We start from the raw sequence: 13,872 nt of genomic DNA, 5'->3' as shown, positions 1-13,872 counted from the left end.
AAACATCTGAGCGGCTAATTACAGATAATTTGATCTTAATGAGGCAGAAACAGTAGCGGCACTCAGTCTAATGGAAGCCGATCCATGAAAGTCATGTAAAAGCATCGCCTTCTCCTCTCACCCGGCTCCCTCTCATGGTTGTAAAACAGCTGTTTTACAGTGAGAGCACAATTTGTGTACACTATGCGGCGGTTAATGAAAACCACCTCAACGCTACTTAGTCAAATTTGAAGCTATAAAAATGTCACCGGGAGAACAATTCCTTACGGCATTTAAAAATAATTGTTCACAACACAAATGACTCCTTAGGAGAGGTAATTTTATGGAGGGGTTAGCAATTCTGTCTGGAACAAAAAGAACAGAGAGGGAAATGCCACAAATCTGCGGCAGCAAATGGCTGATCTTTGCTCCACTCTGGGTGGTAGGATCCGTAAGACCAATTGAATGAAAATGACGTGGGTGATTTTAACGTTCTAATAGCCACTTTAGGTAGCATCTGCCTTTCTTTAGCCAATCGCAGGTTGTGAGCAATTTGGGGGCCCCTCTCCGCTACTCAATTTCAACAATGTTCTTTGCATAAATCCCACAAGGAGAAGACTTTACACCAAGCACAAAATAATATGCATCAAGGATATGGCATCTGGCCCAGCACCACGGAGAGTTGCTACTTCTATTCCCGAGGTGCTGTGCCCACACTATGTTTAACCGTACGTTCACACATTCCTGTTTGACCTTGTACCGGTTTTAAGACCCGTTTTCCTGAGCCTTGCAAACATATTTCACAACCTTGTTCGGGGCTGGAGTACATTGTTATGTAGAGGGCTGGGCTCAGGAGGACTTCCCTGTCATTGTATCTAGTGCAGCCATACACTCCAAGGCAAACTTACCACTGCTCCCACAGTCTGCACAGGACAGCAGCTCCTCCGGACGTTTGTCCCGATTTGACTCTTTCGTTCCCAGACAGAAACTGCATATCGGGATGGGGTCGACTCGTAACTGGGCGGGAACACAAAACAAGAGAAGAAACTGTTTAGAACAGGGGTCTTCAACCGGGGGTCCGGGACCCGGGAGTTACTACAGGTGGTCCTTCAAATCTTTGTGTGATAGAAACTTTCTCTTCTTTTTTGTATTAACCACTTGAACCCTAACGTCCATATTCTGGCATATTCTAGGACTTTAGCCAAAAATAGGAGATCTACAAGCTCACAACGCCTTGAGATCTACAAGTTGTAGATCTCAAGGCGCTTGTAGATCGGCTATTTTCGGCAAAGAGGTTGGTGTAGAGGGGGAAAAAGAGCACACTAAGTACAGAGTGAAAGTTTATTAAGTATTGACGGTTCAAGTGGTTACATATCTGATAACACAAATTGACATGAATCCAATATACACTAATGATTGTGCTGTCTTTGATTGATTTATTGAAGACTTAGAAGTTTGTATAGGAAAAGGTACAGTTTCATGACGGTACAGTTCACTGGTACAAGGTCTACTAAAAGGAGATCCTAGAAAAGACTAAGCTTATTTCCACAGGAAACCATTAAGTATCTCATATAACATTGAATGACAGACGAATAGAACACAGTACTATGCAGTAGATATGTAAATAAAATAAAATGAAAGAACAAAAAAAAAGAAAACAGTTAAGTCTAAACAAACAGTAAGTATATACAAAGAAGGGGCAAGGGAGGGTAGGGCTGGGCTAGGTTTGTTTTTTTACCAGTTGCGAACGGCTGCTGCCTGTAAGTGGTTTTTCAGCAATTTTAAAGGATGCTAGGGATCCACACTCCTTTATGGCCTTCGGTAAGGCTTTCCACATTTTGGTGGTATAGCAGAAGAACGGGTTTGACGATGAAACTACAGTATATGGAATCTGGGGGTCCCCGTTTCATCTCTCTCTCAGCTAAGGGGTCCTTGGCCTGAAAACGTTGAAGACCCCTGGTTTAGAAAACTGTCGACGGACCTGGTCTGGTCTCGTACTGCCTACGAGCATGTTTGTTTTGGGCCACTGTGGTTTGGAGATCACTGCAGGCATGTTGGTGGTTAAGATATTGAAGCAGGAAGATGGCCCTAGGAACATACTGTAAGCCCAGTCAATGACAAGATGGTTTGACTTGGGAGTTCTCACACAGATTACAGATGAATAGTTAACATGCCTTGTCCATGGTGCGTACCAGATCCTCCCTCTATCCATTACATCTGAATGGGGAAGTGATCTTAGTAATCATACTTTAAGGACTTAATCCAATTCTTAAAGCTCAGACTGTAGTTTGAAAGGATTAACCAGCACGTAATCAAATTACCTCCATGGTAAAACATTTTCTCGCCGTCGATGCACGGATTCGCCCCATAGTAGACGCTTCGTATCTCGAAACCAGCATCCGTTTAAAAAGGTTTAAGAGTCAAGTTCAGAAGTAGTCAAAATATAAGCTCGGGGTTTAAAGAGGATTTCCCCATTGATCACTAAGAACTAAGAGAGGCAGGCTTTAGGAAGAAACAGTAGTCAAGAATGTGTACTGGGGTAATACACTAACATAATAACATCACTGTCGGGCAGAAACTGTCGGGCAGAAACCTCACATCTCCAAGTTTCAAATTAGTACATTTTTTTCATCATTTCTTCATCATACAAGGCTGTTGCACAAAAGTAGTGAAAACAGCCGATCTACAAGACCACAACGCCTCGCGGGTGCGAGGCGTTGTGGTCTTGTAGATCGGCAGTTTTCACTAGTTTGAATCATTTTTAAAATGATAAATGCAAAACGAACGGTTTTGGACATACAAGGTTTTCACCCGACAACGACGATAATATACTAGCCCAGGCAATCTCCGACTGGAATCACCATGAGGCTGCATTTCGTCTTAAGCAAATGGCTTTCATATGAAGCACCTCTAAACCTAATAACATGCCTCTTGAGGAGCATCGAGCAGAACCGTCACCTCCTCCAACGCCAGGAGGTTCTTAACGGGAAATAACATTCACAGAGACTGCGAATGTGACCATAAATAACCCACCTCATCATTGGGTTTATGCACCGAGGCCTCATCAATTGACCGGGGGGCTTTGGAAAAGCCACTCGGGGGAAGCCCATAATTAGTCTCCGGCTCCTCTACACGGGCAGATCAACATCCTGACCGCAAACAAATGTTTGACCTCCCAATCTCCACTGGCCCTGACCGACCCCTGACCCCTAGATGCAATCAGAGAGATCCTTTGTTTTTACTCCGTCAGGCGGGTACATGACAAGGGGGACCATCCTTTCAACCTGTCATACCGTCCAAATCTCCCCACCGCAGAAAGCAATACAGCCAAGGATACAGCGGGAATTCGGTCACTGTTCCCGGCGGTTGTATCAATTGATTGAAACGGTGAGAGAACGCAGTTTACTGCCACATCAATGATTACTCTATTTTCCAACCTGCCAGGTCAATATTTGAGAGTGGGTAGAAGCATTAGGAGCTGCGCTGTAAAATGCAGAGTGTTCATTCAACTCGTAGTGTGTACAAATGGACCCTTCCGGGTCCATTCTGAACACACACGGAGTTAAACGAAACCCCTCAGGATTTCACTGTGTGATTAGTGCTCTTGCAGCCACGCACCGACATAAAGACATTGCCTAAATGCTGCTGTGATGATGGGACCTGTTGGAGTCAACAGTGCATCTCAAAGGGCAGGGGTGTCGCACCAAATTCTGGGCCCTGGGTACAAGGATTCACTGCATTATTTTGTGCTTTAAATATTGAAAAATGGCAGATATACAAGCTCACAGCACGGCACAGTGTGCCGTGCTGTGAGCTTGTAGATATACTACTTTTGAAAAATCTTGAAAATCTGTGAAAGTCCTTGAAGGTTTTTTTAAAAGCCTATGTTTCTATGTCAGTGGTGCTCAAACTTTTTCTTGTGAAGGACCCCCAAAATGATATGTATTTGGCCACGGACCCCCATCTCAAAATATTTAGTTCCAGGTACGACCCAGAAGCAACTTTCACAACTTTTCAAAAATAGCAGATCTACAAGCTCGCAGCGTGCTGTGAGCTTGTATATCTGCTATTTTTCAATAGTTAAAGCATAAAATAATTAAGGCCCCCCTCCACCTTGGGCCCTAGTAACTGTACTCAGTCCCACTCTCCCCTCCCTTGTGACGCCCCTGCAAAAGACGGCCTGTGATGTTGATATGGTTTCTGACAATGACAATCCCTGCTGCTAACTAACTACTATGGTGAATTTGGAACTTGAAACGGCAGCAAGACTTCTGATGTGAATGCACACAACAACAACCACGTGTTATTCAGGGTTGAATGCCTATCAAACTCCAGCTCACTTGCTCTCTCTCTCTCTCTCTCCCCTGATCTTTCTGTGAGTACATAAGCCAATCTGGAGTTCTTGCTCTAGATCATGGGTCTTCAACAGGGGGTCCTCAGAGTTACTACAGGGGGTCCTCCAAATCTTTTTGTGATAGAAACCTTTTTTGTCTCCTTTTTTATATTAACCACTTGAACCGTAGCGTCCATATTCGGAGAACCTTAGCCAAAAATGGCAGATCTACAAGCTCACAACGCCTCGCGCTGCGAGGCGTTGTGAGCTTGTAGATCGGCTATTTCCGGCAACAACATTTGGCGTAGAGGGGAAAAAGAGCAGACTAAGTAAAGAGTGAAATGTCAAGTTCATTACGTGTCGGTGTCATATTTCGGTGGTTCACCAGTTTCCGTATAACAGTGCAGAGGTAGAAGTGGAAGTGATGATGAATGGCGAAAAACAAGTTAAGGTGTGTTGTTAATGTCCGGAAGAAGAAGGTATTCACCATTGAATTTCACCGGCGACAGAGAGACAACAACAGCAGCCGACATGAACGAGTCAGCTCTGGCGATACATCAGCAGCTCTGCATGTGAGTTTCAAAATGAAAGTATTGACGGTTGAAGTGGTTAAATATCTGAAAACACAAATTGACATGAATCTAAAATACTGATGATTGTGCTGTCAAACGATATGCGAAACTATCTATGAAAAGGTTGTGGGGGTTACCTGCTTCATCTCTCTCAACTAAGGGGTCCTTGGCCTGAAAACGTTGAAGACCCCTGCTCTAGATTGCAAACACCTTTATTTAATTGCCGATATAATCCAAATCCAATTGCAACATTTGACATGAAAGACCAAGTTGGGATTGATTCAAATATTTCCAATGATGCTGCACTGATTCAGCAGAATAATACATGGACTCGCACTGTTATGGTTACAATAGGAGTCATTCTGCACTGTAGAGTTGTTCCATAACCACACCAAGCATTCACCAGGTTAGCATTCACCAGCATAGGCAGTTTAGCATTCACCAGGTTAGAATTCACCAGCGTCGGCAGGTTAGCATTTCACCAGGTTATCAGAAAATGCTGCCGATATACTGCCCAAAATGCTGGTATTGGTATTTTGACGTTCCAATGTAATTCATCACGTGATGATGATATGTCAATTACAGTCATCCATTATTTTGGATTTTGAATGCTTCAGTTGATGACTGTACTATTTACATTATCATTTTACTAACTTGTAGCTACACTTTAGCAATTATTTAATGGATTTTATTTATTTATACCTAGATCAGTGGTTCCCCTTTTTAATTTCAAGGACCCCCATAGAGGCCAAACCGCACCAATGCAACTCCTTGCACAGGGTTCCCACACATCTTTACCAATTAATTTCCAAAACTTTTCCAGAATTTTTAAACCGATTTCCAGGACTATATAACAATAATTCAGCTCAATAATGAGTCGTTTACTCCTATGCGCAATGCCCAAAGACAGGCAGTGTATCCCAGTGGTTCTCAACCTTTTCAGGCCGTGACCCCTGAAATAATCATATTTGAACTGGAGACCCTGGCACCCTGACGAGCACTAAGAGTTGAGGAAATTTGTATAACACGGTTTTATTGTGAAAATAGACGATCTACATGCACACAACGCCTCGCCTCGCAACGCGAGGCGTTGTGTGCATGTAGATCGGCTATTTTCACAATTTCTGCCTCTAATATTTGACAAATTGGCCAATGTTTAATTTGTCATTTCAGAGGTATTAACAAAATCAATAACCAAAGACAATGCATAGTTATTTTTGTCAGGACCTTCCAGGACCCTTGATCAATTCCAAAACTTTTCCAGTACTGGAAAAATATTTCAAAATGTTTCCAGGAATTTCATGACCGTGGGAACCCTGCTTGCAAGTGCAACATGCAACTACTCGCAACCATTATCCAGGAGTGTTGCACCAAATCCTGGGCCCTGGGTACAAGGATTCACTGCGGGCCCCCCATGGATGTTCTTCATAGGGGGAGGGGATTTAACCCATTTAGACTGGGAACACATTATTTTGTGCTTTAATTACTGAAAAATAGAAGATATACAAGCTCAGAGCTTTTAGATCTGCTATTTTTGAAAAATTGTGAAAAGTCTGAATATATCAAATCCTTCTCCTTCATGTCAAGGACCCCCAAAATGATATGTATTTGGCCACGGACCCTCCATCTCAAAATATTTAGTTCCAGGTGATTGATCGGTATCGGGTGATCAAAATCGGTGATCGGTTCCTAAAAACCTGATCGGACCATCTCTAATAATAGCTGATAATCATGTTTTAGAGGGAGAGAAAATCATGGCACCCCATCTTTAAAACATACATATATTCAAAGATTTGCACACATTTTCACGACTTTTGAAAAATAGCAGATCTACAAGCTCGCAACGCGGCACAGACGTGAACTTGTATAACTGCTATTTTTTGATAGCTAAAGTATAAAATAGTTAAGGCCCCTCCATCCACCTTGGGCCCTAGTAACTCAGTCCCACTTTTCCCCCTCTTGTGATGCCCCAATGGCAGTTGCACGGAGTTGCATTAGTGTGACATGGCCTTAACTCTCAGAGTTATGGGGGACCATAGGGTTCATTTGGTTCCATTTGTACAATCTCGGAGTTACAGACCTGTAAGGATCCATTTTGAACACCCTTGGATTCTTTTTAAATTACACACTGGTATCGGATCGGTACTCTGTATTGACCTATATGTAGGGCAGTCATGATTATGACATTTTACATGACGATTGTCACTCAAATAATAGCGATTAACGATTTAATTGTGTTTTTGTCATTGACAATTACATTTCTGTTTGGCTTGTAGGCTTTAAAATTACGCATGGCAAATATGACGCATAGCCTAAATATAGAAAGAAATTACATATTTGACAACTTTATACTTAAAAAATAACATTGATAGTGGAAATAGACGATGCACAAGCTCACATCACGATGCCTTGTGAGCTTGTAGATTTGCTACTTCCACTATTTTTGAAAATGTTTGAAAATATATGTAATTTCTTCAACACGGAAACAATTATGACAAAATAATTTAGATTATGTCAAATAAGTGTGATTAGACTATTATTGTGACTAGGGATGGGATGATATGAAAATTTCATATCATGATTATTGTGACCAAAGAAATCGCGATTTACGATATTAGCGCGATAATCAAAATATCCCAAACATCCATCATCCTGGGGCGGAACATTTGCCAAAAAATAGCAGATCTACAAGCTCACAACGTGTCGCAATACGACACGTTGTGAGCTTGTAGACCGGCTATTTTTTGGCAAAGAGATTTGGTAGAATGAAAAAAAGACTATCAAGTTAAAGTAAGTATATTATAAATAGCTTTTACGAATTATAGAGGGTTTAAAGGGTAAGGGATATGCAGCTCAGAAAATAAAAGGTGAATCAATCCCAGTGCATGACGGAGGACGATATCACAATAAATTAAATCTCCACGATACGATTATCGTGAGTGTTTCTTATCACGATAAACGATAATATCGCGTATCGTCCCATACCGGAATCGGTATTGGGAAGGGGAAATGGTATCGGCACATATCTTGTTCTGCAGGAGATGAAGGCGTTCAGCTGACTGCCAGACAGACTCTTGATATGGGACTTATTGACCCAAGGCACTGTGGGATTTCCTACTAGGAGACCTTCGTCACTGCGGATTGCCATCCATCAAGGTGTGTGCTTGTTAGGGATGAGACGATTTGAAAATGACATATCACGATTATTGTGACAAAAGAAATCGCGATTTACGATATTATCGCGATAATCAAAATCCATTATCCTGTGGCGGAACATTTGCCAAAAAAATAGCAGATCTACAAGCTCACAATGCGTCGCGACGCGCTGTGAGCTTGTAGATTGGGTATTTTCTTAAGACATTTGGTAGAGAGTGAAAAAAAAAAAGACTATCAAGTAAGTATATTATAAGTATGTTTTACCAATAGAGGGTTTAAATGGTACCGGGTATGCAGCTAGGCGTGATTTTCGTAGCGGCTATCTGGCAAGCCCCACCCTGGGAGCGTGTGATTGGCCTGCGGCAGTCCAAGGCACTACAGTCCCTTTGAGCCGCATTGTCGTTATGTCTACTTGTTATCTTTTCGACAACCCAACTCTACCCCTAACCCTCAACCTAACCTCCGTGGGGTGTAGCAAGAAAGACTGGCACGACCGGGATACGAAACCGGGGCACTTGGATTAGAATCCTAGAGACCAATCCACTAAGCCACGGAGGCAGGTGATGAAACCGGCATTCTGTCTGTATTAGTAGGGGAGGGGCCTCGCGAGGCTGCCACTCAAATGACGCCTGGCCAATCACAGCGCGTCTTTTCCGGGACTTGCCGCATTGCCGTTACCTTTAGATATCACGCTGCAGCTCGGCAAATAAAAAGTGAATTGATCCCAGTGCATGACGGAGGACAATTTCACGATAAGTTAAATCTCCACGATACAATTATCGTGAGTGTTTTTATCACAATAAACGATAATATAGCGTATCGTCCCATCCCTAGTCCCATCCCTAGTGCTTGCAACACATATTTATGTCATAATTAATATTTATGACAACAATGAACTGAACTCACCAGAGAGAGAGAGACTATTGCTGTGAGCCAACTCTACACCATGTACTAGTTAACAGATACAAAAGAACTAATGCTGTGCAGAGTTTGAACAGAAGCTGACATTGCTGCTAGCAAGTGCTGTGTGTGTGACTGTGCACAGTCTGCACACCGTAGGATTAAATGCCCACGGTTGATAGGCAAGATTTTTTATAATATAGGTCTAGATATGACAGTGATGTCTAATCCAAAAAATCCACAAGGGGATTTTTCTTCAGGAGGGAAATTACTCTGAACTGGTGATTAAACTGCTGGAAATTTTGATTTGAAAATGTTAAAAGTATTGATGGCACAGAGTAAAATCCTCAGTGTTATTTTAAATCAAAGAGAGTGAGAAAATTGTCCCAAATGGACCCATCTGTACACTCTCTGGGTTCAATTAACAGACTAGCACACCGTGGTATCTTTACCCCCTCCCCACCCCCAAAAAAAGTTACGTTTAGAACGGGTACACATTATTGCGTATCATTATTTTAGGCTTTAACTATTGAAAAATAGCAGATATACAAGCTCACAACACGGCACTGAGTGCCGCGCTGCGAGCTTGTAGATCTGCTATTTTTTTTAAATCGTGAAAATTAGAATTTTGACCCGATTCTATAAGTGTCTTTTGAATCCTTCTAAGATTTTTTTGAAAAACCCTATGTTTCTATGTCAGCAATCTGGCTAGCCATCGTCAAAGAAAAGGTCCTTTTCACTTAACTGGAGCTCAGTTAGTCTGTTCTTGAGAGACTACTATGTCAGTGGTTCTCAAACCTTTTCATGTGAGGGACCCCCAAACTGATATGTATTTGGCCATGGACAGCGCAGCACTCTGTGCCGCGCTGTGAGCTTGTATATCTGCTATTTTCAATAGTTAAAGCATTCAATAACTCTAGGTTAACAGACTAGTACACCGTGGTATCTTTATCCCCTCCCCACCCCCCAAAAAAGTTACGCTGGTTAAAGTGAAACAAACACAGCTGAGAGATGTAACTGATTTACTTAGCGGATTCCAAATGAAGGGCATTACAGGAAATTACACTGCCTCTGAAAGGAGCAGACTGTCCTGAGTGAGGGGGTGGGGTCCGGTTAGAACACTGCTGTTACCCAGAGAACGCATGAAGAGAGAGAGAGAGAGAGAGAGAGAGAGCAAGTGAGTGAGAGAGGGTGAGAGCAAGTGAGAGAGAGAGATGAAGTGGTTGCATAACACAGGCAAGGAAGGGGAAAAAAAACTCATTCCTTGCTTTGTTCCTGCCAGACTCTCTTCAGAATCTAATAAACTCTGTACCAAGACAGCACCGCCCCCCTCCTGCAAAGTACGTCTAATTCTCCTCCACACACACAAGTTTATGCTGTGAGAACTGCGTCAAGAAGACAACGAGACATCTCATCCTCCCGAAGGTCAACTCAACGGCAGACCTGAACTAGGCTTGGTGACGTCATCGAGCCCGAGACTAGTGCAAAAGAAAACCAAAACATTTGCCCCGAATGGAAACACCGGGGCCTCTGACTTCGATGCTGAGAACCATTTGCAGGACACTGCGTCTGCACACTAGCACTTCTCAGTTTCAGTGTTTGGTCCGACCGCAGGACACAGTCACAGTTGTGGCTGCAGTGTCAAGGTGTCATTTCCTGATTATTCACAGTGAAACCGGAGGGTTTGTCGAGTGACGGCTCTGTAAAGCTCTGTCTTGACGTTGTGCACACTCGCACCCACTGCGTTTCAGATGCATCATTTCCAAACACAAAAAAACTATTAGGCAATCACTCTTTTACCTCCACAGGCTTTAAGATGTAATCTGCAAAAGACTTAACAACCAAACAATCAAGTGTTTGCAGGTGATTTATACTAGTTATACACCAGTGTCACAAACCTAAAGTAGATAGATAGATGCCTTTATTATCCCAAGGGGGAGAATCTGTAATAAGTTGCAGATCTACAAGCTCACAGTCACAACACTTCGCAGCACAATGCATTGTGAGCTTGTATAGTCTTATACCAGGGGTCTTCAAAAGGGGGTCCTCTGAGTCACTACAGGGGGTCCTCCAAATCTTTGTGTGATAGAAACCTTTTTTTCTCCTTTTTTATATTAACCACTTGAACCCTAGAGTCCATATTCAGAGAACTTTAGCCAAAGATAGCAGATCTACAAGCTCACAACGCCTCGCAGGCGTTGTGAGCTTGTAGATCGGCTATTTTCGGCAAAGAGGTTTGGTGCAGAGGGGGAAAAGAGCAGACTAAGTACAGAGTAAAAGGTCAAGTTTATTAGCGGCTCAAGTGGTTACATATCTGAAAACACAAATTAACAAGAATCCAAAATACACTGATGATTGTGCTGTGACTGTCAAACGATTAAACTATATGGAATCTCTGAAAAGGTTGTGGGGGTCCCTGCTTCATCTCTCTCTCTCAACTAAGGGGTCCTTGGCCTGAAAACCTTGAAGACCCCTGTCATACGCCATTTTTGGTGCGCACCATGCCATGGTCTGACTCTGGACCCAAGTATAAAACAGGCACTACTTTCTCTCTATGGTACATTTTAAGGCCACAGGGGAAAGCTTCCTGGCCCACAACACTTCCCTGCACACTTAATAGTGCCTTCAAATTGTCAAGCAAAGTACAAAACTGCTGTCATTGTAGAGATGTTCTTCTGCAGTGTATATTACCGTTGAGTGCCGGTGATGGAGACACTATCTCTGCAAAGCGAAATGCTCTTTAAGTGCCAATGTCAGCAGAAAACAATGCAGATGAAAAGTTTGTCTTTACTGTAGGGCACTTTTTTCATTGCTCTCTCTCTCTTTCCCTCTGGCATCCGAGTCACAGGTCACAGCGTAAAGTGTGTGGTCTCAACTCACTTCCGCACCAGGCCTGGGTATTGGCAGGTTACAGTAATGATATGATGTGTGTATGCCAATAGACAGTGTCACAATGTACTGTGTATCCTGATACGGTATACGTTTGCTGATACAATGCAATGCATGATACAACCAAACTACAACAAGTTAAAGCCAAAAGAAATCTTCCCAATATGGGCTTTGAGTGAGGCAGGGGCTAGCTTTAGTTTCTCTAGCATCTCTCATGCATCTCATTAGACACTATATTTGGTTAAAGGTCACTTTTTGTTGTTGTTTGGCACTGCATTGATAAGTTGTACTATAAGCATTACCATTTGTGTTATGACGTGACACTTATGTAACATTGACAACAGTACTTTTCTTTTCATTCTTCTCTGTACTTGTAACCTTAACTGCTGTGCCGCCTCTGGGCGACTGATTTCCCACCTTGGGATAATAAAGGTATCTATATCTATCTACGGTATCTATCTATCTATCTATCTATCTATCTATCATGCCCTCTCTTCTTTCCTCTTATACTACTTAACTGCAGAGAGACTTACCAGTGTAGCGATATATATCGATGGAGGCCTTTACTGATATCCTGATAGTCGATATTCTGAACTAGCTTAAATGCTATAATAGACCGCTTGCAGATTCATGGGTCAATTTGTATATTCTCAGGATTAAGCTTGTCACTGCGTAGTAGGCATGCAGCCTAAACTGACTGCAACCCAATGAACCCATCCTCCCTCCACTTGACTTCCGGCCTATTCGGACTCATCAACACATGAAACAGTAGTGGAAAAACAGCTACAGTAAGATGATGGATGAGGAGATGGGGATATTATGAGGCTATGAGAATGCAGTGCCATCACCGACCATCTGGGTATGATGTAAGACAGGGGTCTTCAACAGGGGGTCCGGGACCCCTAGGGAGTCCTCAGAGTTACTACAGGGAGTACTCCAAATCTTTGTGTGATAGAAACTAGTTTTTCCCCCCCTTTATAGATTAACCACTTGAACCCTAGTGTCCATATTCTGAGAACTTTAGCCAAAAATAGCCGATCTACAAGCTCACAACGCCTCGCAGCGCGAGGCGTTGTGAGCTTGTAGATCGGCTATTTTTGGCAAAGAGCTTTGGCGAGGGAAAAGAGCAGACTAAGTACAGAGTGAAAGGTCAAGTTTATTAAGTATTGACTGCTCAAGTGGTTAAATATCTGAAAACCCACATTAACATGAATCCAAAATATACTGATGATTGTGCTGTCAAACAATGAAACTATATGGAATCTATGATAAGGTCGTGGGGGTCCCTGCTTCATCCCTCTCTCAACTAAGGTTTCCTTGGTCTGAAAACGTTGAAGACCCCTGATGTAAGAGCTAAATTGCCACCACGTGAAAGTGTGAAGTCTACCTGGTCTCTCTCGTGGGGTAGCAGCGTCACAGACGACAGAACCAACGGGGAAGCACTTGGACACCTAGAGAGACACCTTCCCTCCATACTTCCATGGTTGAGCTTGTACCGAGGGCCGTTCTTTAGCAGCCGGCCGTTGTTCACAGACCGCTTTGCGGCGAGCCGTAACCTCTGCCGAAAGGCAGGGTTCTCAACGACGTTTGAGAGGTCCGCCTGGTTCCTCAGGTACCTCTCAATGTTCTTCAGCGAGGAGCCATGGTTATCGTCCAGGCCCTCAATGGCCCTTTTCAGGATTTTATTCCAATCGATATGGCGCAGGTCGCTTGAACTCCACATAGATCCCTTTGATGGCACAGGCAGGTTTGCGGGCGGGAGCGATCCGACCCTCCCCGGATTTCCGGGGTCTTTGTACGACGCACTCCCCTTATTGGTAACTTTGAGAATAGAGCCATCGTGAACGCTTAATTCCAACTGCTCAAGAACGGTCCTCTTGTCCAGTCCGTGCGATGTGGACACGGCATGACAAATTCTCTCCTCCGAGGGCCTCTGCTTTTGCCTCTTGATCTTCTGTATTGCTTCGAGAATCCACTCCGTGTACAGAGGGTTTGCAAGTTTTACCATGGTTGAACAATTAGATTCACGAAAAAGTGATCCAT

The 13,872-nt window shown here is 43.1% G+C and overlaps 1 protein-coding gene across 2 annotated transcripts in view; it reads right to left on the bottom strand.

Moving 5' to 3' along the window:
- Positions 1–13,872, bottom strand: part of kat6b (K(lysine) acetyltransferase 6B) — a 33,878-nt gene extending 20,006 nt beyond the window's left edge. For both annotated transcript variants that reach the window (XM_080748108.1, XM_080748109.1), the window contains exons 1-2: positions 13,217–13,872; positions 888–996 (exon numbers count right to left, since the gene is read on the bottom strand). In XM_080748108.1, coding sequence (XP_080604234.1) covers positions 888–996; positions 13,217–13,837 — 730 coding nt within the window. In that variant the 5' untranslated portion in view covers positions 13,838–13,872. The remainder of the gene's footprint in view (positions 1–887; positions 997–13,216) is intronic.

Source organism: Nannobrachium achirus (genome assembly GCF_963921795.1).
Source record: "Nannobrachium achirus genome assembly, chromosome: 18".
Classification (NCBI taxonomy): domain Eukaryota; kingdom Metazoa; phylum Chordata; class Actinopteri; order Myctophiformes; family Myctophidae; genus Nannobrachium; species Nannobrachium achirus.
The sequence above is the reverse complement of the archived record's forward strand: the minus strand, read 5'-3'. Positions and strand labels throughout refer to the sequence as shown.